The sequence below is a fragment of the Coregonus clupeaformis genome, chromosome 30 (genome assembly GCF_020615455.1).
Source record: "Coregonus clupeaformis isolate EN_2021a chromosome 30, ASM2061545v1, whole genome shotgun sequence".
Classification (NCBI taxonomy): Eukaryota; Metazoa; Chordata; class Actinopteri; order Salmoniformes; family Salmonidae; genus Coregonus; species Coregonus clupeaformis.
Window position 1 is genome coordinate 8,256,505 of NC_059221.1, and position 27,672 is coordinate 8,284,176.

General features: G+C 42.9%; 1 protein-coding gene across 2 annotated transcripts in view; it reads right to left on the reverse strand.

Annotated features, from left to right (window-relative positions):
* Window positions 1–800: 800 nt before the first annotated feature.
* LOC121546007 (paired box protein Pax-7-like) overlaps window positions 801–27,672 on the reverse strand; it is a 197,516-nt gene continuing 170,644 nt past the window's right edge. For both annotated transcript variants that reach the window (XM_041856969.1, XM_041856968.1), the window contains exon 8: window positions 801–1,064. In XM_041856969.1, the coding sequence (XP_041712903.1) occupies window positions 801–1,064 (264 nt within the window). The remainder of the gene's footprint in view (window positions 1,065–27,672) is intronic.

Consider the following 27,672-nt stretch of genomic DNA (forward strand, 5'->3'; position numbering starts at 1 on the left):
GCAAGAGTGTGCAAGGCGCTATTGACTGTGTCACTGTCTGGATTACTCACATTTTTCTCTCAACCTGTTGTAGCAACCTCATGATGGGTATAGGGAAAATTTGAGCATCATGTAGTAGCCTAAAGCTATCGATGTTACATTGAGGTTTGTGAATGGAATATGAATGACAGTCATCCAATATGCTGTAATAGAAATAAGACCATGCTCATTTTAAAAAATTGTCCTCCCTCATTGTATACGGCACCGACTGACACTGGTTCGCGTATGTGTTACTGTAGACCGTGCCAGACTACTGTCAGGTGTGCTGACAGGGGCTGACGGTAAGTAGCACACGTGTTGTTAGCGTGTCAGTTAGTCTGTTAGCAGGGTGGAGAAAGGAAGCTGTCAGGAGCAGCGGTGGAATGGTAGGAGAGGCACACCTGTGGGCGGGGAGGTTGTCTCCCGACCTGTCAGTCACCATGAAGCCTGGGGAGGGTGCTGTGTGTGTGTCTGGGACAGGGGGGGTAGGGGACATTTAACTCCACACCCTCAAAGCTCTTTATTCCTGTCAACCAGGCTATATGTCTTAAATAAATCCCAGTCAAACACACACACACACACTCCAAGCCTCTTCCATGGGGTGGGTGTGCACCCACGGAGACGTACACAGACACACACACACACACATACACACCTAGTCATTATATTGGCAGAAGACTAACGCTGTCAGGCACTTCATGTCCTGCACTAGAACAGAAGAGGAGATGGTGTCTCTCAAACGATATGTATCCTAAAGCACTGTCTTTACCCCTAGTAACCCACTACTCACTCTGTCCGTATTGGCTGTACTGGTAGCCGGTCGTGACGGGGTCCACACTGTAGCTGCTCGTGCTGTAGGTGGGCGTGTAGTAGGAATGGGAGGAGGCCATGCTGTCCACAGTCTTGATGGACTGGTCTGAGGAGCGCTGGCTGCAGCTGGCCGAGATGGAGTTGGATGACTCTAGGCTACCGTGGAGGGGCGAGATGGAGAAGTCATGCTGAGTCTGCGAGGGCACACTGTTGAGGTTACTTTTGATGCTCATCACCTGAAGGGAGGGATGAAAGGAGGGCGGGAAGGAAAAGAGAGGGGGGAGAGGGGAAGCTCAGTTTATGTGCTGTGGATCAATGGTATAAAGTATATACTGAACAAAAATATAAACGCAACATGCAACAATTTCTAAGATTTACCTGAGTTAAGGAAATCGGTCAATTTAAATAAATGAATTAGCCCCCCCAATTGCATGAGATGACCTGGCCTCCACAATCCCCTGACCTCAACCCAATTGAGATTGTTTGGAATGAGTTGGACCGCAGAGTGACGGAAAGCAGCCAACAAGTGCTCAGCATATGTGGGAACTCCTTCAAGACTGTTGGAAAAGCATTCCTCATGAAGCTGGTTGAGAGAATTCCAAGTGTGTGCAAACAGTCATCAAGGCAAAGTGTGGCTACTTTGAAGAAACTCAAATATAAAATATATTTGATTTGTTTAACACTTTTTTGGTTACTACATGATTCCATATGTGTTATTTCATAGTTTTGATGTCTTCACTATTATTCTACAATGTAAAAAATAGTAAAAATAAATAAAAACCCTTGATTCAGTAGGTGTGTCCAAACTTTTGCCTGGTAGTGTATATCGTAATAATTAATAAAAACAAAAATTTGCTTTTTGGTCTTAATTTAATGTTAGAGTTAGACATTAGGGTTAGCATTGTAGTTAAGGTTACGTTTAAGGTTAGGTTTCAAATCTGATTTTATGACTTTGTGACTGTGCCAGCTAGTGACCACTCTGTAGAGCTGCCTCCAGGGCAAGGTTCATGATAATAAATGCCAACCTGCACCAGACTCAGAAGAAGATGAAAAAATGTGGTTTTCTGCAATGGCTTTATGTGATAGCTAGCAACTTGTAAACAATTACCTATTGTTATATGGGTACTATTTTAATAGCAATGTTGAATAATACAAGATTGGGTGTCAAGCCACAATTATATTATGACTGTACCCACTGGGCACAGACATCAATTCAACATCTATTCCACATTGGTTCAACGTAATTTTATTGAAATGACCCTGGAAACAACGTTGATTCAACCAGTATGTGCCCAGTGGGAAGCCTCCGGTTTTAATTCCAAAAAGTTTCTTATGATGATATTTATTAGGCGTTGCCTTAGGTCGCTAGCTAGATACAGTATCTTCAACATTGCTTGGTTGTTTGGATGACCTAACTGCTGGGTTGCAGGCATAGGGTCTCTAAATTGGGTTGTTTTCTTTAAAAAGAGCCAGGTTGGGTTGTTGATGCTGGGTTATTGATGCTGGGTTATTAAGATATGACCCAGCTGGTCAGATCAGAAGACTGGAGGCGTGGCTTAGTAGGGGTGTGGCTTTCAGATTGTTATTTTTGCCTAACAGTGAGAGTAAGTGTAATTCCTGTTCATTCATTCTGTTGTATTGTCATCACATGTTAAGGTTGAACACTGACAGTTTTGTAGATTCAATGAGGCTTACAGAGTTGTATGAGTTCTTCAAGAGGCTATGCAAATCCTAATTTTTGAATAGATACCACTTTATTCCTATATGTAATCAGTAATATTAATATTACATTAGAATATGTAAAATGCACATTTGTAGTGTACAAACTTAATATGAGGAACAGGAATAATGTTTACTCTCACGGGTGGCCAAAGATAACTATCTGAAAGCCACAACGCTAATAAGCCACGCCTGCAATCTTCTGAAAGGCTGCCGCTGCTACAATATATTATTAAAAAGGTTCAAAATGTAACCCCTCCATCACAAAACGGTTCCTGTTTGAACCTTTACACAGGCATCCCAGTATCAGTGTATGAGAGTCAATATGTGATGCTTTTGTGAAAAGATATGCATCATGTCACAGAGGTTGCTCAGAGAACCTTTTTCAGAGGGGTACCTCGAGGAACCTTTTTGAACTGAAAAGGTTCCCCCACAGTGGCAATCTTTTGAACCCCAAAAAGTTCTTAGAGGCTCCTTTACTTCTAAGAGAGTATAAAAGTAGTGCACCATATAGGGAATAGGGTGTCATTTCGAACAGAGCCATGGTGATCAACATAGTGAAATTGAGAATATGTGTATTTGTATTTATTAAGGATCCCCATTAGCTGTACTCTTCCTGGGGTCCTGCAATTATAAGGGTCAGCTGAGAGAAGCAACATGCTGTGCATCAGGAACATTAAATATTGTGAATTAATGAGAATGGTTCCAGCACTGAACTACACAAAAAAGTGTATTGGGGATCAGAATATTTGTTTTTAATATGCAAATCATGATTAGGGGTAGAACACAAACGCACGCACGCACACATACACACATGCGCACAGACTCGGAGCCTCCTCTCGCTAAAACATGAAGTTCCTGTTGTGTCTCCGCTGCACTCTAGTGCCCTTTGGCTCCCTTACGCTCCTGCTGATAAACCAATTAGCCAATAATGGAGTGGGCCACACAATCAAGGCCATTTTAAATAATCTCCACAGGAGGTCCCTGAAGGAGGGTGAGGTCACCAGCTACTTTACCAAGACCAGGGCCTGTATTCCCAAAAGCATCTTAAGGCTAAGTTCATCGTTAGAACCATCGTAGGAGCATCATTAAATCTCTGAGCTGTTTCCCAAAACCATCGTTAATAACATTACACTTGAAATCGCTCGTAATCTAACGCTTGCCTCAGACCATTTATAGAACAGCTAAGTGCATTGTTTATGTTTTTTTGCTCATCCACGTCACTTTCTACACAGAAGTTCTCCGCTAATCATAGAATCACATGGTTTATCCATCTTTCTGTGACCGCCGATAACTTCAGAACAAAGTTGACTACAAATACAAAGTTGCCAATGTCTTTGCAATAGATAGAAACATGTGACATATAAAATATGCTTCAAATGAAAACCGAGATGACTGCATTAAAATATCAATATTTGTAATTTTATTTTATTAGGGATCCCCATTAGCTGCTGCCAAGGCAGCAGCTACTCTTCCTGGGGGCCAAACACATTAAGACACTTATATTACACATAAAACAAAAGCTAAAACAGTACATCAAATTACACTGTCACACCACCACAACACAAAATAAATGATACCACTATACAACAATATTACAATGTACGTGTGTGTAGAGTGCGTGTGATAGCGCCCGTGTGTGTATGCGTGTGTCTGTACCTGTGTGTGTGTCTCTTCACAGTCCCCGCTGTTCCATAAGGTGTATTTTTATCTGTTTTCTAAATCTGATTCTACTGCTTGCATCAGTTACCTGATGTGGAATGGCTCTATGTAGTACTATGCGCCTCCCATAGTCTGTTCTGGACTTGGGGATTGTGAAGAGACCTCTGGTGGCATGTCTTGTGCGGTGTGCATGGGTGTCCGAGCTGTGTGCTAAAAGTTTAAACAGACAGCTCGGTGCATTCAGCTTGTCAACACCTCTTACAAGCAGTGATGAAGTCAATCTGTCCTCCACTTTGAGCCATGAGAGATTGACATGTATTTCATAAATGTTAGTACATTTAAGGGCCAGCCACGCCGCCCTGTTTTGAGCCAATAGCAAATTTCTTAAGTCCCTCTTTGTGGCATCTGACCACACGACTGAACAGTAGTCCAGGTGCAACAAAACTAGGGCCTATAGGACATGCCTTGTTGACAAGAAGGCAGAGCAGCGCTTTATTATGGACATACATCTCCCCATTTTAGCTACTGTTGTTTCAACATGTTTTGACAATGACAGTTTACAATCCAGGGTTACTCCAAGCAGAATATTCACCTCAACTTGCTCAATTTCCACATTATTCATTACAAGATTTAGTTGAGGTTTAGGGTTTAGTGAATCATTTGTCCCAAACACAATGCTTTTAGTTTTCGAAATATTATAAGGGGCTTAAACAGCTGTCCTGGGGAATTCCTAATTCTACCTGGATTATGTTGGAAAGGCTTCCATTAAAGAACACCCTCTGTGCTCTGTTAGACAGGTAACTCTTTATCCACAATATAGCAGGGGGTGGAAAGCCATAACACAACAGTTTTTCCAGCAGCAGACTGATTGATAATGTCAAAAGCCACTCTGAATTCTAACAAAACATCCCCCACAATCTTTTTATTGTACATTTCTCTCAGCCAATCATCAGTAATTTGTGTAAGTGCTGTGCTTCTTGAATTTCCTTAACTGTAAGCGTGCTGAAAGTCTGTTGTCAATTTGTTTACTGTAAAATAGCATTGTATCTGGTCAAACACAATTCTTTCCCAAAGTTTGCTCAGGGTTTGTAACAGGCTGATTGGTCGGCTATTTGAGCCAGTAAATGGGACTTTATTGTTCTTGGAATGACTTTTGCTTCCCTCCAGGCCTGAGGGAACACACTTTCTAGTAGGCTTAGATTGAAGATATGGCAAATAGGAGTAGCAATATCGTCCGCTATTATCCTCAGTAATTTTCCATCCAAATTGTCAGACTGGGGTGGCTTGTCATTGTCGCTTGTCTTTCATAATTTGATCAGTTATACTTGGATGTCAGCGTTTGTTGCTGGCATGTCATGCCTAAGTTTCCTAATCTTTCCAATGAAAAAATCATTAAAGTAGTTGGCAATATCAGTGGGTTTTGTGAAGAATTCGCCATCTGATTAATAATAATAATAATAATATGCCATTTAGCAGACGCTTTTATCCAAAGCAACTTACAGTCATGTGCGCATACATTTTTACATATGGGTGGTCCCGGGGATCGAACGCACTACCCTGGCGTTACAAGCGCCATGCTCTACCAATTGAGCTACAGAGGACCACTTGATTCAATGAATGATGGAGCTGAGTTTGCCTTTTTGACCATAATTTCATTTAAGGTGCTCCAAAGCTTTTTACTATCATTATTTATGTCATTTGTCTTTGTTTCATAGTGTAATGTCTTATTTTTATTCAGTTTAGTCTCATGATTTCTCAATTTGCAGTACGTTTACCAATCGGTTGTGCAGCCAGACTTATTTGCCATTCCTTTTGCCTCGTCCCTCTCAACCATAGAATTTAACTACCCTGGTAGGTTGACTGATAACCTGAACGAGGTTGCAGGCACTAGTCACAGTTTGAAGCTTTCTCTTGAGTGGGCAGCCTGATGAAAGCCAGTCAATATTTAAATCACCCAGAAAATATACCTATCGGTTGATATTACATACATTATCAAGCATTTCACACATGTTATCTAGATGCTGACTGTTAGCACTTGGTGGTCTATAGCAGCTTCCCACCAGAATTGGGTTTAGGTGAGGCAGATGAACCTGTAGTCATATTACTTCAACAGTATTTAACATGAGATCCTCGCTAAGCTTTACATGAATGTGGTTCTGAATATAAACGGCAACACCTCCACCTTTGGCATTTCTGTCTTTTCTGTAGATGTTATAACAATGTATTGCTACTGCTGTATCATCAAAGGTTTTATCTAAGTGAGTTTCAGAGATTGTCAGAATATGAATGTCATATGTTACTAGAATATTATTAATTTCATTAACCTTGTTTCTTAAGCTACATATGTTAACATGGGCTATTTTTAGCACTTTTCTGGAATGCTTGATTGCTTTCATTGCTTTACTGGGAAGCTTACAGAAGTAGACATGCTCATGTTATTTATGTTAGTGCAGGGTGAGCTGCACACAGTGGACTTTCTACTAGGGAACACTGCCTCAGTGCTAACAGTATAACTCTGGTTCATAGGCACATGATTACTGCATACAATAGCTGAGTTACTTACATTGTGTCATTGTGCCCCTGGGATAATGTACATTTGCTGAAGCATTTTGACAACTCAGTGACACAATGGTAGGGATTAACTGAGCTGGGCTTGGGTCACTGATAAGTCTTTGTCTCAACGCAGCCTTATAATGCTGTGAAAGGATCCAGGAACCCAAATGATTTGGGTGGATCCTATCCTCCTTATAAAATGAGCTTTGTTTCCAGAAGGTATCAAAATGATCAATAAATGTTACAACCACAGAGCTGCAATAGTCTTGTAGCCAGTTATGGAGGGCTAATAGTCTGCTGAAATGTTAAATCCCATGATTTTGGGAGGGCAGAGGGCCAGATATTATGGGGCATTTGTTGGTGACAAGCAGTGACCCAGTCATGTCTTTAAAATACATCTTCAGCTGTTCTGAGCTGCCCTTCATAATGTCATTGAATCCCACATGAACTATGATAGACTCAATTTCCTGATGCTGGTTTAAAATATTTGTTATCAGCTTATTGATGTCCTGTACTCGTGCTCCTGGATAGCACAACGTTTTTGTTCCAGGGACTGAGACATTTCTCACTATTGAACTGCCCAATACAACGGCCGGAGAATGGAATGGTGAAATTCGCCCATTCCTACCCCTCACTCAATTTGTTGAACCTTTCAAGGGCCCACGAGAAGTAGGATAGTGTACATCCTCTGCTCCTGCCGATAGGTCCAGATATCCCAGCAGGCAGTGCCCCGTCAGATCCAGAGAGAGGGAAAGGAGCCGAACTTGACGACGAAGCCGCTGGAATCAAAGCGATGAAGGCACAGGTAGATCAGGCACCAGTGCAGCAAAGCTATTCCTTATGTCAGTCTGCTCTGAACCTCTCACAGTCACTCCGGTCTGCTTAGCAGAACAATCGTCTAGCTGTTCACCGTCTACTAAACGGACAAAACTGATTAAAAATAATTAGAAACTACACTATGAAACGAAGATAAATGACATAAAGAAAGATAGTAAAAAGCTTTGGAGCACCTTAAATGAAATTTTTGGGAAAAAGGCAAACTCAGCTCCATCATTCATTGAATCAGATGGCTCATTCATCACAAAACCAACTGATGTTGCCAACTACTTTACAGATGTTTTCATTGGCAAGATTAGCAAATGTAGGCATGACATAACAGCAACAATTGCTGACAATACACATCCAAGTATATCTGACCAAATTATGAAAGACAAACGTTGTAATTTTGAATTCCGTAAAGTGAGTGTGGAAGAGGTGAAAAAAGTATTGTTGTCTATCAACCATGACAAACCACAGGGGTCTGACAACTTGGATGGAAAATTACTGAGGATAATAGCGGGCGATGTTGCCACTCCTATTTGCCATATTTTCCATCCAAGGTAAGCCTACTAGAATGTGTGTGCCCCCAGGCTTGGAGGGAAGCAAAAGTCATTCCGCTACCTAAGAATAGTAAAGCACCTTTACTGGCTCAAATAGCCAACCAATTAGCCTGTTACCAACCCTTAGTAAACTACTGGAAAAATTTGTGTTTGACCAGATGCAATGCTATTTCACAGTAAACAAATTGAAAACAATCTTTCAGCATGCTTATAGAGAAGGACATTCAACAAGCACAGCACTTACACAAATGACTGATGATTGGCTGAGAGAAATTGTGGGGGCTGTTTTGTTAGACTTCACTGTGGCTTTTGACATGATCGATCATATATTCTGCTGCTGGAAAAATGTATGTGTTATGGCTTTACTCCACCTGCTATATTGTGGATACAGAGTTACCTGTCTAACAGAACACAGAGGGTGTTCTTTAATGGAAGCCTCTCCAACATAATCCAGGTAGAATCAGGAATTCCCCAGGGCAGCTGTCTAGGCCCATTACTTTTTTCAATCTTAACTAATGACATGACACTGGCTTTGAGTAAAGCCAGAGTGTCTACAGTTGAAGACGGAATTTACATACATTTAGGTTGGACTCATTAAAACTTGTTTTTCAACCACTCCACAAATTTCTTGTTAACAAACTATGGTTTTGGCGAGTCGGTTAGGACATGACACAAGTACTTTTTCCAACAATTGTTTACAGACAGATTATTTCACTTATAATTCACTGTATCACAATTCCAGTGGGTCAGAAGTTTACATACACTAAGTTGACTGTGCCTTTAAACAGCTTGGAAAATTCCAGAAAATGATGTCATGGCTTTAGAAGCTTCTGATAGGCTAATTGACATTATTTGAGTCAATTGGAGGTGTACCTGTGGATGTATTTCAAGGCCTACCTTCAAACTCAGTGCATCTTTGCTTAACATCATGGGAAAATCAAAAGAAATCAGCCAGTACTTCAGAAAAATAATTGTAGACCTCCACAAGTGTGGTTCATCCTTGGGAGCAATTTCCAAATGCCTTAAGGTACCACGTTCATCTGTACAAACAATAGTACGCAGGTATAAACACCATGGGACCACGCAGCCGTCATACCGCTCAGGAAGGAGACGCGTTCTGTCTCCTAGAGATGAACGTACTTTGATGCGAAAAGTGTAAATCAATCCCAGAACAACAGCAAAGGACCTTGTGAAGATGCTGGAGGAAACAGGTACAAAAGTATCTATAGCCACAGTAAAACGAGTCCTATATCGACATAACCTGAAAGGCCGCTCAGCAAGGAAGAAGCCACTGCTCCAAAACCGCCATAAAAAATCCAGACTACGGTTTGCAACTGCACATGGGGACAAAGATCGTACTTTTTGGAGAAATGTCCTCTGGTCTGATGAAACAAAAATAGAACTGCTTGGCCATAATGACCATCGTTATGTTTGGAGGAAAAAGGGGGTTGCTTGCACGCCGAAGAACACCATCCCAACCGTGAAGCACGGGGGTGGCAGCATCATGCTGTGGGGGTGCTTTGCTGCAGGAGGGACTGGTGCACTTCACAAAATAGATGGCATCATGAGGAAGGAAAATGATGTGGATATATTGAAGCAACATCTCAAGACATCAGTCAGGAAGTTAAAGCTTGGTCGCAAATGGGTCTTCCAAATGGACAATGACCCCAAGCATACTTCCAAAGTTGTGGCAAAATGGCTTAAGGACAACAAAGTCAAGGTGTTGGAGTGGCCATCACAAAGCCCTCAATTCAATAGAACATTTGTGGGCAGAACTGAAAAAGCCTGTGTGAGCAAGGAGGCCTACAAACTTGACTCAGTTACACCAGCTCTGTCAGGAGGAATGGGCAAAAATTCACCCAACTTATTGTGGGAAGCTTGTGGAAGGCTACCCGAAACGTTTGACCCATGTTAAACAATTTAAAGGCAATGCTACCAAATACTAATTGAGTGTATGTAAACTTCTGACCCACTGGGAATGTGATTAAATAAATAAAAGCTGAAATAAATCATTCTCTCTACTATTATTCTGACATTTCACCTTCTTAAAATAAAATGGTGATCCTAACTGGCCTAATAATTTTTACTAGGATTAAATGTCAGGAATTGTGAAAAACTGAGTTTAAATGTATTTGGCTAAGGTGTATATAAACTTCCGACTTAAACTGTATGTATGCGGATGACTCAACACAATACATGTCAGCTACTACAGCGACTGAAATGACTGCAACACTTAACAAAGAGTTGCAGTTAGTTTCAGAGTGGGTGGCAAGGAATAAGTTAGTCCTAAATATTTCTAAAACTAAAAGCATTGTATTTGGAACAACTCATTCACTAAACTCCAAACTTCAATTAAATCTTGTAATAAATAATATGGAGATTGAGCAAGTTGAGGTGACTAAACTGCTTGGAGTAACCCTGGATTGTAAACAGTCACGGTCAAAACATATTGATACAACGGTAGCTAAGATGGGGAGAAGTGTGTCCATAATAAAGCGCTGCTCTACCTTATTAACAGTACTATCAACAAGGCAGGTCCTACAGGCTCTAGTTTTATCGTACCTGGACTACTGTTCAGTCGTGTGGTCAGGTGCCACAAAGAGGGACTTAGGAAAATTGCAATTGGCTCAAAACAGGGCAGCACGGCTGGCCCTTGGATGTACACAAAGAGCTAACATTAATAATATGCATGTCAATCTCTCCTGGCTCAAAGTGGAGGAGAGATTGACTTCATCACTCCTTGTGTTTGTGAGAGGTGTTGACATGTTGAAAGCACCGAGCTGTCTGTTTGAACGACTGGCACACAGCTCAGACACCCATGCATACCCCACAAGACGTGCCACCAGAGGTCTCTTCACAGTTCCCAAGTCCAGAACAGACTATGGGAGGCGCACAGTACTGCGTAGAGCCATGACTACATGGAACTCTATTCCACATCAGGTAACTGATGCAAGCAATAGAATCAGATTTTAAAAACAGATAAAAATACACCTTATGGAACAGCGGGGACTGTGAAACTACACAAACATAGGCACAGACATATACATACACACACATGATAACATACTCTCTATACACATACGTACACATGTATTTTGTGTTGTAGATATGTGGTAGTGGAGTAGGGGCCTGAGGGCACACACTTAGTGTGCTGTGAAATCTGTTATGAATGTATTGTAATGTTTTTTTTAAATGTATAACTGCCTTAATTTTGCTGGACTCCAGGAAGAGTATGGGGATCCATAATAAATACAAATACAAATACACTACAGGATGGAGGAGGAGAGGCAGATGGAGACAACTTCCTTGGCAGGCATGTTCCAGGTAGCACAGGCCATTCGTATAGGGACAGATGACAAGGTGGGGAAACATCCATTAGGCCCGAGCGGCGTCCAGCCATAGGAGTTGAGAACAAGAAAGTTCCAATTTGCATTTTCCCAATAAGTTTGCACAGAATTGAGATTTGCTTGCTAAGCATAGCCACCTCATTCCTGTAATCCTCCGCTAGCAAACAATTGCCGCATTGGATCTCCGGATTGTCAATATTGTCCTGGACAAGAGCCTAATAAACACAGCCTCTACAGCGCTGGAAACGTTAGTTAAGTATTCCAGGTGAAGTGGGCTCCATTGCAACCAATTAGCTAGCTAGCTGGCTAGTTGGTAGCAGGTGTTGACACAAACACTTATGAACAAAATACAAATAAAACAAAGTTAAACTTCGGAAATAACAGGCCGAAGCAACAGGTCGAGGCGCAGGAGGTATCCATGTTCGTGACAGGAAATTATGTGTGTAGGCCATGTTGTTGTGTTGTTTGATGCAAGAAACTACTTTACAAAATAAAATGCATTATTATTCCCATACCATTATTACACAGATACAGACAAATTATGCTACCCTCTGCCTATTGGCTACTTAGCTTATTCAAGCCTGTCTCAAAATATAACACTGCCCCTTTAAGACAAAAAAAAAGCTCTTTACCTGACTCGCTTTTCAAAGATGTCTAGAAATGTAGACGTTTTGTGCTCTTGCAGGAAGCAATAACAATAAACATTGCTGACTACAAATTATCTATAACTGGGCTAATAACTCACTAATTAGCAAAGGATATGAACAAAATGTGCACGTGGCTACATGCAGCTCTCATTTTGATCTCAAAACAAGCGCATCTACTCATGACCTCTCATGCTGTAAACACAGTCCAGTTCAAAGTAAATGGCACAGATCCACATATGGCAATGGTCTATTTGCATATAGGCCTACTGCAGCTCTGATTATTTATGCCACGCCAGCATAAATGTAAAGTACGGGCTGAGTAGTGCATGTCAATGCAATAGAATCCTACTCCGATGCATTCTGCCTAAAACAAAATATCTTGCATAGTTTGTTTTGTTTCGGTATGTTGCATTGAAAGTGGCTAATATTGCGTTGATTCGATCACAATTGTGACCAACCGGCTCGATTCGGTCTTATGTAGCAAAATTTGAAATTGTGTTTTTTACATTGGATAAAAGTAGAGACTCAGAGCTAGAAAGTGGTATATCATACACTACAGTTGAGGAACAATGGGAAAGTAATTCTGCTTTGAAAGTTGATAAACTTGTAACCTCACTTTTGAGAAAATGGCCCTTGAATGTTTTGGTAAATCTACTGGAGAGCTCTTCTTTGTCTACACCCATTCAGCATCATTCACACCCTCGTAAGCCTTAGCCCCACCCATCTCTTTAAGGATGTTAACAAGAACATGTGTGGTCATGTGCTAAACAGAGTGAGTACGGTAGCGTACTAAACAAACAAAGATTTCAAAACTAAAGGCTGGTTTATACTACGTCTATCAACATGTATGTAGACAGTTGTCGCAGTGATATCATGAACATTCTATTGTCGTCCGACATCAAACTTGTCGTGCATGACATCAGCAGCCTGGTGGTCCAAAATAGCATAACTGGTGTATTTTAACACCAATAAACCCATCCGTTTAAAAATGAATTTAGTATATGTCAATCTAGCAAACCAGGCAACTTAAAGCAACTTTCTAAACAAAGTTTTGGTTAGTTTCTAGTTTAACGTCTTAACTTTAGCTAGTTTGTATTCATTATTACAGGAAAATAAACTCACAACAAGATGACTATTTACAAGTTTATGGCAAGCTAAATTCAGAAAAAGACTTACGGTTGTGTGATGAAATAAAAGCAGAGCATTCTACTGGAGAATTTTAGAACATGGACGCTGTCTTGTTGGCCTAACATTATATCCTAACTTGACTTTGGTGCAGGTGATGTTGGTCTTCACATTACCATCTCTGGTAAACACACACTATATCAAATAAAATCTAAGTTTATTTGTCACATGCACAGGATACAGAAGGTGTAAACGGTACAGTGAAATGGTTACTTGCATAGTGGAGTCTTGTTTAGACATGTAGCTAGCTAGCTAAACAATGAACCATAATCCCAACTCATAACTTTACTACCCTGCATGAATCTGCAGGTAGCTAAAGCTAACCAACTACGCTCAATGTTAGCTATCTAGCTAACATTAGGCTATAACTAGCAATACAAATGGCTCTGAGATACAAATAACATTACTACACAGCTAGCTAACTGTACGCTTTAACTTGCAATGAAAATTACTTTCTGACAAAATTAGAAACTTATAATATTTGAAATGTAGTTAGCTAGACTCTCTTACCCGTATACATTGATGAACGCTTCTCCCTCTCCGTCACGGATGCCATGGTTGCCCTTAGTTTGAAGATGTAATCCGGAGACAGGTGTTTTATACAACAGCCTTCTGTGTGTTCTCTTTTCGACTCCCACCGCATATTTGCAATCAAACTCCAGAATTTTCTCCATCTCCTAAGATATCATATTCTGTTTCCACCGGACATACCACTGATATCAAAACTCGGTCCTCCAGAAAGTGGAGAGCATTAGCAACACTTTTGCAGTTATTCATGATATCTTTCAAAAAGATCTGAGTTAGAAAGGATTACCTACACATATGCTTGTAATTTAACAATTTATTTGTATTTACAGATGGCATACAAGTTTGTTATTATTTTATTATTATTTTTTTGGGGGGGTATAATGTGTATATTTATGTTGTATTATAAAGGGTGCATTTGGAAAAGAGACCTAGGTCTCAATATGTCTTCCCTTCGCAAATAATTTATAACCTTATCATGCATCTTGGTAGAGCATTGCAACGCCAGACTAGTGGGTTCGATTCCCAGGACCACCCATACGTAAAAATGTATGCACGCATGACTGTAAGTCACTTTGGATAAATGTGTCTGCTAAATGGTTTATACTATATTATATTACTCTAAAACATTTCTAGGATGGCCCAACCTTTTTCCCTCTTGGGTGCATAGCCAATATTGGACCTGACCTCAACTTTCCCCAAAATGGTGTCCTGCTGGATGACACACGCTCTAAAGTGCAGTCACATGCACAGCAAAAAAAAAACATTACTAGGGCCTTTTAAAATCTGTTAGACTGAAAGAGGAATATAGTAATACGAATTGAAAGGAGTATCCCAACTCCCCACTTAGAGTATTTCTGGTGCATCACAGAAATGCCCTTATCCAGATGGTTTGAGAAAGGCATTTCCTAACAGACCTGCTCACTTTCTTTGTTATTACTTTTAAGGTTGGAACCAACATATGCAGTACCCCCAGCAGGCAGAGAGGCAAGAACCATTTGTCCGCCAGCTCAGGGACAAGCTACACCAAGGTTCTTCAATTCCGGTCCTGGAGGGCCGAAACACTTCTGTTTTTTATTTCTACCTGGTAGTTAATTGCACTCACCTGTCCCAGGTCTGAATTAGCCCCTGATTAGAAGGAGAGGATGAAAAACAGAGGTGTTTCGGCCCTCCAGGACCGGAATTGAAGAACCCTGAGCTACACTATTCACAGACCTATGTAGTGTTCAGTGTAATTGTATTGCTGGACTTTTTGAAACTTAATGTATTTGTATTGTTTATTATTATTTTTATAAAAGGAAATGTATGGTTTAAACTTGTCTTTAATTTTTATTTGTTTTAGCTGTTAGTCATAATTCCCTATGTGTGTTTGTGTTTACATTAAAGCAGCAATATTTAACTTTTTGGGCGACCTGACCAAATTCACATAGAAATGTGAGTTATAGATATGTCGTTCTCATTGAAAGCAAGTCTAAGAAGCGGTAGATCTGTTCTATGTGCGTTATTTCTATGCTTCCCTTTCTTAAGTTATGTTTTTGCATCTTTTACTTTCGGTTTTGTACACCAGCTTCAAACAGCTGAAAATACAATATTTTGGATTATTGAAAATATATTTCACAGCGGTTTAGATGGTACATTGATTCTCTACACTGCTTGTTAGGTGTCTGACATTATAGTAAGTACAGCGTCATATGGTACAAGGCATATAGAGTGCATTCGGAAAGTATTCAGACCCCTTCCCTTTTTCCACATTTTGTTACTTTACAGCCTTATTCTCAAATTGATTAAATACAAATAAATCCTCAACAATCTACACACAATACCCCATAATGACAAAGCAAAAACAGTTTTTTAGAAATTGTTGCAAATCTATAAAAATATATTTAAAAAATACCTTATTTACATAAGTATTCAGACCCTTTGCTATGAGACTCGAAATTGAGCTCACGTGCATCCTGTTTCCATTGATCATGGAGAATAAGAGCACCTCCTCCCAGCTGTCCACTGCACTGAGGCTAGGAAACACTGTCACTACTGATAAATCTACGATAATCGATAATTTCAACAAGCATTTTGCTACGGCTGGCCATGCTTTCCACCTGGCTACCCCTACCCCGGCCACCAGCTCTACACCCTCCGCTTCTCCTTCACCCAAATTCAGATAGCTGATGTTCTGAAAGAGCTGCAAAATCTGGACCCCTAAAAATCAGCTGGGCAAGACAATCTGGACCCTTTCTTTCTAAAATTAGCTGCCGATATTGTCGCAACCCCTATTACTAGCATGTTCAATCTCTCTTTCGTATCGTCTGAGATCCCCAGAGATTGGAAAGCTGCCACGGTCATCCCCCTATTCAAAGGGGGTGACACTCTAGATCCAAACTGTTACAGACCCATATCCATCCTGCCCTGCCTTTCGAAAGTATTTGAAAGCCAAGTTAACAAACAGATCACCGACCATTTCGAATCCCACCGTACCTTCTCCGCTATGCAATCTGGTTTCCGAGCTGGTCATGGGTGCACCTCAGCCACGCTCAAGGTCCTAAACGATATTATAACCGCGATAGATAAAAGACAGTACTGTGCAGCCGTCTTCATCGACCTGGCCAAGGCTTTCGACTCTGTCAATCACCGCATTCTTATTGGCAGACTAAATAGCCTTGGTTTCTCAAATTACTGCCTCGCCTGGTTCACCAACTACTTCTCAGATAGAGTTCAATGTGTCAAATCGGAGGGCCTGTTGTCTGGACCTCTGGCAGTCTCTATGGGGTTGCCACAGGGTTCAATTCTTGGACGACATGGTTCCAGTAATGCCTGGCGAAAACAAAACTCTCCATTCCACAGTAAGAACATCATACCAAAGGTCAAGCATGGTGGTGGTGGTGTGATGGTTTGGGGATGGTTTGCTGCCTCAGGACCTGGACGACTTGCCTTAATAGAAGGAACCATGAATTATGCTCTGTATCAGAGAATTCTACAGGACAATGTCAGACCATCCGTCTGTGAGCTGAAGCTGAAGCGCAGCTGGGTCATGCAGCAAGACAATGATCCAAAACACACAATCAAGTCTACACGAAAATTGCTAAAAAGCAACAAACTGGATGTTTTGGAATGGCCTAGTCAAAGTCCAGACCTAATCCCAACTGAGATGTTGTGGCAGGACTTGAAACGAGCAGTTCATGCTTGAAAACCCACACGTCACTGAGTTAAAGCAGTTCTGCATGGAAGAGTGGGCCAAAATTCCTCTACAGCGACGTGAGAGACTGATCAACAACTACAGGAAGCATTTGGTTGGAGTCATTGCAGCTAAAGGTGGCACAACCAGTTATTGAGTGTAAGGGGGCAATTACTTTTTCACACAGGGGAATTGGGTGTTGCATAACTTTGTTTATGAAATAAATATGTAATTGTTGTGTTATTTGTTAACTTATGTTCCCTTTATGTAATATTAGGTTTTGGTTGAAGATCTGATAACACTCAGTATCACAAATATGCAAAAGTAGAGAAAATTAGAAAGGGGGCAAATACTTTTTCATAGCACTGTATGTGGACAACTACAAATACCTAGTTTTCTGGTTAGACCGTAAACTCTCCTTCCAGACTCACATTCAGCATCTCCAATCCAAAGTTAAATCTAGAATCGGCTTCCTATTTCGCAACAAAGTCTCCTTCACTCATGCTGCCAAACATGCCCTCGTAAAACTGACTATCCTACCGATCCTTGACTTCGGCGATGTCATTTACAAAATAGCCTCCAACACCCTACTCAGCAAATTGGATGTAGTCTATCACAGTGCCATCCGTTTTGTCACCAAAGCCCCATACACTACCCACCATTGTGACCTGTACACTCTCGTTGGCTGGCCCTCACTACATATTCGTCGCCAAACCCACTGGCTCCAGGTCATCTATATATCTGTATATGTTTTTAAATAACATTCTTAGAACGTTCTCTGAAGGTTAATACAATTTTCTTGTGGTTTGTATGAAAAGTGTTTTTTACCATTCTAGGAACAATTTGAGAACATTACTTTAAATATTGCCATGAGGAAACCTGCAGGAAACGTTATGCTGAAGTACTGAAATTCCCACAGAAGACTGTTGTTTCTTAACACCCTCTGAACTATTGGAGAACATTCCCAATGTCAAACCAGTTGGAGAACCTGCCTAGGGTACGTTTTAGGAAAAGTTCTGTTAAAGTAATGAAATACCAAGAAAATGACTTTGTTTTGTTGAGTTCCTTAAAGTGCTGAGAATGTTCCAAAGCCAAGCAACTATCCTGCACCATTCCCAGAAAGTTGTGGGAAGGTTGTATGCAAAATAACCATAAGACAACCACGCTCTCACCAAGCTCTAAGAAACATATGGTTCTCAGAACTTTTTGTGCTAGCTGGGATGTGTGCTAGTGTGTGTACAGAACACCCCCCAGCATACACACACCACACCAGTTCATCTCCTACAGCTGGCCCTGCTCAGTGACTGGCTCTCACTCTAGTCATCGGCAGAGAGAGAAAGAGAGAGTGAGAGAGAGAGAGAGTAGAGGGATGGAGAGAAAAAGAGAAAGGAGAGGAAAACGGAGAAGGCCCAGCTGCTCCTGCATTCTCGTCGGCCATGGGAGCAAAAACTACCCAGTAACCAGTTCCATTCGGTCCCTCTCATTCTCATTACACATGCCTTGCTGCTCGGCACACCATCACAACCACACTCTCCCTCACACATCTGTGTGGGACCAGCAGTGAGCCATCACTGGGCAAAGGGACAGCAGGGGGGTGGGCTGCTGGTGTGGTGATGTTTGGGTGGAGGAATCTCAGCTGTTCTGGTTATCAGAACCCTGGGAAAGTGGTGCGTCTCTCTTCTCCCCCACCCCCTATTTTGGCCTTGCTACTGCCCTCCCTAAAGCCATGGCTGGCTGAAACCTGAAGCGGCGTGATTCTGATCATATTTTGGGGGTGACTCTGAGTGCTGGGAGACCGAAGCAGGACCAGGAGGCTTAAGGGGCCATTTGGGATGAAGGCATGAGATCTCTTAACCGATGATTCATGAGAAGTTCTGTGGGATGTTCCGCCCAGATGAGAGTATAGGGCAGGCAGGTCTGTCCAGGTCTGATGGTTATTGTCATGAATCTTGCCATGGAGGTAAGAACTGAGCGATTCTGTTAGATGGGCCAGCTGCAAAGTCAGAATTGGCAATATCGTAAAATTCATGTAATTTATCGTAAAATTCACTTCATTTAATGTTAGGGTTAGGCATCGGTTAGGACATCTACTTTGTGCATGACACAAGTCATTTTTCCAACAATTGTTTACAGACAGATTATTTCACTTATAATTCACTGTATCACAATTCCAGTGGGTCAGAAGATTACATACAGTAAGTTGACTGTGCCTTTAAACAGCTTGGAAAATTCCAGAAAATGATGTCATGGCTTTAGAAGCTTCTGATAGGCTAATTGACATAGTTTTAGTCAACTAGAGGTGTACCTGTGGATGTATTTCAAGGCCTACCTTCAAACTCAGTGCCTCTTTGCTTGACATCATGGGAAAATCAAAAGAAATCAGCCAAGACCTCAGAAAACAAAATTGTAGACCTCCACAAGTCTGGTTCATCCTTGGGAGCAATTTCCAAACGCCTGAAAGTACCACGTTCATCTGTACAAACAATAGTACGCAAGTATAAACACCATGGGACCTCGCAGCCGTCATACCGTTCAGGAAGGAGACGTGTTCTGTCTCCTAGAGATGAACATACTTTTGTGCAAAAAAAAAAAAAAACTTGTGAAGATGCTGGAGGAAACAGGTACAAAAGTATCTATATCCACAGTAAAACGAGTCCTATATCGACATAACCTGAAAGGCCGCTCAGCAAGGAAGAAGCCACTGCTCCAAAACCGCCATAAAAAAGCCAGACTATGGTTTGCAACTGCACATGGGGACAAATATCATACTTTTTGGAGAAATGTCCTCTGGTCTGATGAAACTAAAATAGAACTGTTTGGCCATAATGACCATCGTTATGTTTGGAGGAAAAAGGGGAACGCTTGCAAGCCGAAGAACACCATCCCAACCGTGAAGCACGGGGGTGGCAGCATCATGCTGTGGGGGTGCTTTGCTGCAGGAGGGACTGGTGCACTTCACAAAATAGATGGCATCATGAGGAAGGAAAATTATGTGGATATATTGAAGCAACATCTCAAAACATCAGTCAGGAAGTTAAAGCTTGGTCGCAAATGGGTCTTCCAAATGTACAATGACCCCAAGCGTTCTTCCAAAGTTGTGGCAAAATGGCTTAAGGACAACAAAGTCAAGGTATTGGAGTGGCCATCACAAAGCCCTGACCTCAATCTTATAGAATATTTGTGGGCAGAACTGAAAAAGCATGTGCGAGCAAGGAGGCCTACAAACCTGACTCAGTTACACCAGCTCTGTCAGGAAGAATGGGCCAAAATTCACCCAACTTATTGTGGGAAGCTTGTGGAAGGCTACCCGAAAACGTTTGACCCAAGTTAAACAATTTAAAGGCAATGCTACCAAATACAAATATGTAAACTTCTGACCCATTGGGAATGTGATGAAATAAATAAAAGCTGAAATAAATCATTCTCTCTACTATTATTCTGACATTTCACATTCTTAAAATAAAGTGGTGATCCTAACTGACCTAAGACAGGGAATTTTTACTAGGATTAAATGTCAGAAATTGTGAAAAGTTTAAATGTATTTGGCTAAGGTGTATGTAAACTTCCAACTTCAACTGTATCTAGGGCCCAAACTCATTAGCATAGCTGCTGTTTCTCCTCTTTATTAATTCATTTCGTTCACACTTTTTCATGTTAGAAAGCCTCTCCGTTGAGTGCTTTGTCCTATTTTGAAATTGAGTCACCAAATCATGTTTAAAACGTCTTGCAATATCATATGGAATCTGACTCCATTATCAGCCGGGCCTCTGATCCTTCAAATTAAATAGACGGCCTTGGTCTGTAGCTAGTTTCCTCATCCCGCCAGGAAGCCCATACATACGTAACCGCGATATGTGGTGGGGTCGCTCCATTGTCGCTCCACCGGTGTTATAAGGCTTTGTAATCCTGGGCTAACCCGTACATTAAATCCTACTGTAATTGCCTCACATCCAGAGGCAGGTGGGTTAAAGTAGAGATATTCCCTGTTCTCCAGGCAGCTCACAAGGACAGTGTGAGGGGGATTTAGTCCCTATGTAAATTTTCATAGAGGCTGAATATCTTTAGCACATGTGCTTTAGAAGGGAACTATGTCCGTGCTGCTGACTGTCTTGATGCTAGACAATGGAGACAAGCTTTACGAAAATCTAAAGTGTATTATTGAAACGTGTCTGTCTGTCTCTGTGGGGCTAAAACTGACACTGTCATTGTGTTTATACATCAAGTGCTCTAGCAGTAGCAGAGCTGCCCAGTTCAATGAAAACTCGTCAGAAAGCTTGCAAGCCATGCACAAGGATCCTTTTCCCCAGGTCCCATTGTCGCATGCTAATCGGAAGCATCCACATCCATCTCTGATGGTGGCTAAAGTGAAGATTGACTTTGCCTGCTCACACATCAGTGTGGCAGCCAGTTCGAGATCACTGATCTGCCCAGGAGAGTGACAATAGCTAGCTAAAGCCCCAGTGCTTTACCACCACAGTGTAAAGAGACTTAGGACAGAGGAGCAGCAGTGTACTAAAAGCAGAAGCGGTGGCATGTAACCTGTGTGCACCATGGAGGTTTTTTGTGTTTGGAATTTGCCTGTCTGCCTGTGTCCCTCAATAAGCCAGAGGAATGGGGTTAGTGACTGTACTTGTGTCTCAGTGTTAGACATGAGAACTCTTTGTTGAAAGTCATTTACAAAGAGAGCCATGTTTGCGAAATGATGAACAATATTCCCAATGTCCTTTTCTCAATGTACTCATTCTTTATCTGTGCATGTGCTAAATCAGACTTGGTGTAAACAAAACAATTGCCAAATGTTCAAGTGGGCCGCAGCAAAGAGAGAACATGAGTGTGAATTAAAGAAGCAATGACAAGAAATTGAATTAAAATAGATGGGAATTAGATCTATGAGCTTCTCATCTTTAGATGGCTTATAAGTTTTACAAGACACAAGGGAATCTCTCGAGATAATCATTGTGTGTGTGTGTGTGTGTGTGTGTGTGTGTTTGTCATCGCAGTCCCCAACTCCTGAACAAAAACCTTCCCCTTTGCAATGAAATAATTGAAACACTACAAGTCACACTCAGTAGAGAGAAGATTGTGATGGCCATTTGTGTACAACAGGCCCTTGGCTGCCGGAGATGAAAGAATGGTGATGCCATGAGTTCACATGGCATCAAGACACAGCTGGTGTAACACACAATATGGTTCCCCAGAATGTAATTAAATAAATAAATCCCCCCGCCCCGAGAGTAGAGGATCTTAGTCTAGTGGTAGACGTTCACAGACAGAACGCAGCTACCTATTATTACCGCCATAATTAATGACCCACAGTGTTGGGCGGCTGAATGGCAGGCTTTTTGAAGCCAGCTCCTTATAGGGATATTAGTGTTTGCCAAACGACGGCAAAAAACGAGCTCAATTAATAACAAAGTGGGCTCAACACTGAGTTAACATGACGAACAACACAGAATATTGTGTTTGGCATCATTTGAATTTACCAGTCTAACAGGCAGGCATGTTGAATAAACAAATGACAAGGCTACATTGGCCTAACACGACAACATGTAGGCCTGTTGGAACACATTTATTAAGAAATGTACAGGCAAGTCACCACAAAATCTTATGATCCTGGAAGGAAGCCTGCCAGCAATGGTAATGACGCTACCATGCTCTGTATCATTGACGGTTAGCATGCTAATAGCTAGCCCGACTGCTACATAAGTGTTTGCAACAATATTAGCCAAATTTAATCTCAGCGGGTCGATTGCTACCAAAGGGCAGAATTTAACGTGTAGTTGCACGTTAACGCTGGATTTCTTAAAACACTGCTAATGGGAGATTACAATGGTTAATATTTGAAATTGGAAGCGGGAGTATAGAGAACCTACAGTGATCCCTCAATTAAGCTTATGCCGCACCATTTCTGGTAGATGGTGGCAGATCGTGGTAAATTGCGTCATTCTGTCATTGCACCACGCTATGACCAAGTTAATCTGCTCATGTTGTGTGTGTTCAATTATTTGTGACATTGTGGTTACAATGAAGAATGTAAACGAAATAAATAAAATAAATCCTATTCTAATGAATAATCAGATGCGTGTTGCAAGCTTGTCATTTTTAATTTTGTAAGATTTTATATTTTTTGACAATAGAAAACATACACATACAAACGACAACTACATCACACCTGCCCAGACCCACCTGCTCACACCCCAATCTCCAGAGAGCCCGCATCACTCTCCGCCACATGGCCTCAAACTGCACCATTTTGTTTATCTCCATCGCCCAAACGCACTTTCAACATTTGGATAATAAAGCATTTAAAGACTGACATTGGTTGATTTTCTGTTTTTAAGTATACGTTTTTTCAAGATGATTGACGAGAAAAGTAACGTCCAACCCATCTCACTGCACCCTTATTTGTCATGTCTTGAAATATGAAGACAGATGGATTAAAAGTTAATTTCCATTGTAATACTTCTGACAGCCAAATGTCTAACTCCACCCATAACTTTTGGACTTTATAACATTCCCAGAAGGCATGGATTATTATAACCTAATGAAAAATGAAGCTGGTAATCTAATTTAATTTACTGCAGGCCTAAAACCTATGGGTTTAACCTTCTGAATGAATGATTATATTGAAGATAGAAGCCGCCTCTTAATGAGTGCCGAGAGCCGATCCGTTACCCAACAAAATAACACATTTATTTAGCCTAATTGTTTTTATGACTATAGACAGTAGGCTATTTTTCCTATTTTCCTGCATTAATTAAATGTCTATTCAACATTTGGCTCAAAAGAAACCATGCCATGAATTAAGAACATGTATATTTTCACATTGACAACTCAAATCGCTTTAAAGAGCCTTCTAATATTAGACAACAAATAAATATACTAAAACAATAATTTCAAAAACCGTCCATTCATCACCGGATTTCTTCAAATCGCTGTGCAGGAAAAGGATGTCATCCACCGTGCCTGGTCGCAGGCTCACTTCTCTCTGAAAAAAACACATCCATCTGAAGGTGACACTTTATCCTTTGAACCACACAATTACCAGGTTGTCACGAATGTCGGTGGAATGCGGTAGGCCAGAGTCAAGCGCAGGACACAGAATGAGATGAAGAACCACTTTACTGAGTAGTAAAGAAATACAAGGAAAATCCTCCAAAACAACAAAGGAGGAGCAAAACCCGCTCACACTAATGACACTCGTACATACAATAAACACGCACACCAAACAGTGGACGTGAACAGGTTAAATAGGCAGACAAACTAACGTAATGGGGAACAGGTGTGCAACAACAGACAACAATCAAGTTAACATAGAAACATTTCACATAGAGCGGCAGCAGCTAGTACTCCGGTGACGACGAACGCCGAAGCCTGCCCGAGCCAGAAGGAAGGGCAGTCTCGGCAGAATCCATGACAGTACCCCTCCCCTGACGCGCGGCTCCAGCCGTGCGTCGACACTGGCCTCGGGGACGGCCAGGAGGACGCGGCGCGGGGCGAGTGGGATGGTTCTGATGGAATTCTCTCAACAAGGAGGGATCAAGGATATCCCTCCTAGGAACCCAGCACCGCTCCTCCGGACCGTACCCCTCCAACTCCACGAGATACTGAAGGCCCCCCACCCGACGCCTCGAATCCAGGATGGAACGGACCGAGTACGCCGGTGCCCCCTCGATGTCCAGTGGGGACGGAGGAACCTCCTGTATCTCAAATTCCTGGAGTGGGCCAGCTACCACCGGCCTGAGGAGAGACACATGGAACAAGGGGTTAATACGATAATTAACAGGAAGTTGTAACCTATAACATACCTCGTTCAATCTCCTCAGGACTTTAAATGGGCCCACAAACCGCCTACCCAACTTCCGGCAGGGCAAGCGAAGGGGCAGGTTTCGGGTCGAGAGCCAGACCCGGTCCCCCGGTGCATACACCGGAGCTTCACTGCGGTAGCGGTTGGCGCTCGCCTTCTGACGCCTGCTGGCCCACTGCAGGCGTTCATTTGTAGTGTCCCAGGTCTCCTGCGAGCGCCGAACCCACTCGTCCACCGCAGGTACCTCGATCTGGCTCTGATGCCACGGTGCCAGCGCCGGCTGATAACCTAACACACACTGGAATGGTGTGGGGTCAGTTGAGGAGTGGCGGTTGGAGTTTATAGCCATCTCTGCCCAGGGTAGGAAAACCGACCACTCCCCTCGCCGGTCCTGGCAATACGACCTCAGAAACCTACCCACATCCTGGTTAATTCTCTCCACCTGCCCGTTACTCTCGGGGTGAAAACCTGAGGTAAGGCTAACCGAGATCCCCAACCGTTCCATGAACGCCCTCCACACCCTTGAGGTGAACTGGGAACCCCGATCAGACACTGTATCCTCAGGCACCCCGTAGTGCCGGAAGACATGTGTAAACAGGGCCTCGGCAGTTTGTAGGGCCGTAGGGAGTCCGGACAGAGGAAGGAGGCGACAGGACTTAGAAAACCGATCCACAACGACCAGGATGGTTGTGTTCCCCCTTGAGGGAGGAAGATCAGTCATAAAATCCACCGATAGGTGGGACCACGGTCGTTGTGGAACGGGTAAGGGTTGTAATTTCCATCTAGGCAGGTGTCTAGGAGCCTTACACTGGGCGCACACCGAGCAGGAGGAAACATAAACACTCACGTCCTTGGCTAAGGTGGGCCACCAGTACTTCCCACTAAGACAGGTCACTGTCCGACTGATGCCAGGATGACCAGAGGAGGGTGACGTGTGAGCCCAATAGATCAAACGATCGCGGACCTCTAGCGGTACGTACTTACGACCCTCTGGACACTGGGGAGGAGAGGGTTCGCTACATAACGCCCGCTCGATGTCCGTGTCAACCTCCCACACCACCGGTGCCACCAGACACGACGCCGGAAGTATGGGAGTGGGCTCCACGGAACTCTCCTCCATGTCATACAGTCGGGACAGAGCATCTGCCTTAGCATTCTGGGAGCCCGGCCTGTAAGAAAGGGTGAACACAAAACGGGTTAGAAACATGGAACACCTTGCCTGGCGAGGGTTTACCCTCTTCGCCGCTCGGATGTACTCCAGATTGCGGTGGTCAGTCAAAATGAGAAAAGGGTGTTTAGCCCCCTCAAGCCAATGTCTCCACACCTTCAGGGCTTTGACCACCGCCAACAACTCCCGGTCCCCCACATCATAGTTGAGCTCCGCCGGGCTGAGCTTCTTCGAAAAGAAAGCACAGGGGCGGAGCTTGGGTGGCATGCCCGAACGCTGAGAAAGTACAGCGCCTATCCCAGCCTCGTATGCGTCCACCTCAACCGTGAAGGCCAAGGAGGGATCCAGATGAGCCAGCACTGGAGCCGAGGTAAACAGCTCCTTCAGGCGACTAAAAGCCCTGTCCGCCTCAGCTGACCACCGCAGACGCACCGGTCCCCCCTTCAGCAACGAGGTAATGGGAGCCGCTACCTGACCAAAGCCCCGGATAAACCTCCGGTAGTAGTTGGCAAACCCCAAGAAACGATACACCTCCTTTCCCGTGGTTGGAGTCGCCCAATTACGCACGGTCGAAACGCGGTCACTCTCCATCTTCACCCCAGACGCGGACATGTGGTACCCTAGGAAGGAGATGAACTCCTGAAAGAACATGCATTTCTCTGCCTTAGCATACAGGTCATGCTCTAACAGTCTTTCAAGCACTTTACGCACCAGGGACACATGTTCGGCCCTTGTAGTGGAGTATATAAGTATGTCATCAATATACACCACTACCCCTTGTCTGTGGAGGTCCCTGAAAATCTCATCCACAAATGATTGGAAGACTGATGGAGCATTCATTAACCCGTATCGCATGACAAGATACTCATAATGTCCAGAGGTGGTACTAAATGCCGTTTTCCACTCATCTCCCTCCCGGATACGCACTAGGCTGTACGCGCTCCTGAGATCCAATTTTGTGAAGAAGCGTGCCCCGTGCAATGATTCCGTCATACTAGCTATCAGGGGTAATGGATAGCTGTACTTGATGGTAATCTGATTTAAGCCACGGTAATCAATGCACGGGCGTAAACCACCATCCTTCTTCTTCACAAAAAAGAAACTCGAGGAGACAGGTGAAGTGGATGGCCGAATGTATCCCTGTCTCAGAGACTCTGTGACATATGTCTCCAGAGCCGCCCTCTCCTCCTGAGACAAAGGATACACGTGACTCCGGGGAAGTGCAGCTCCTACCTGGAGATTTATCGCGCAATCCCCCGGACGATGAGGTGGTAATTTAGTCGCCATCTTTTTACTGAAGGCGATAGCCAAATCGGCATTCTCGGCAGGAATGTGCATAGTGGAAACCTGGTTTGGACTCTCCACCGTAGTAGCCCCCAAGGAAACTCCTACACATCTCCCTGATCACTGACCGGACCATCCCTTAAGAGCCCTCTGTTGCCATGAAATCGTGGGGTCATGAATAGTTAACCAGGGAAGTCCCAACACCACAGGATACGCAGGAGAATCAATCAGATAGAGACTAATCCTCTCCTCATGACCCCCCTGCGTCCTCATCAGAAGTGGGGTGGTGACCTCCCTGATTATGCCTGACGTAACGGGCGACTATCTAAAGCGTGCACAGGGAAAGGTTTATCAACAGACACAGTAGGAATCCCTAAACTATGAGCATACTGGCGA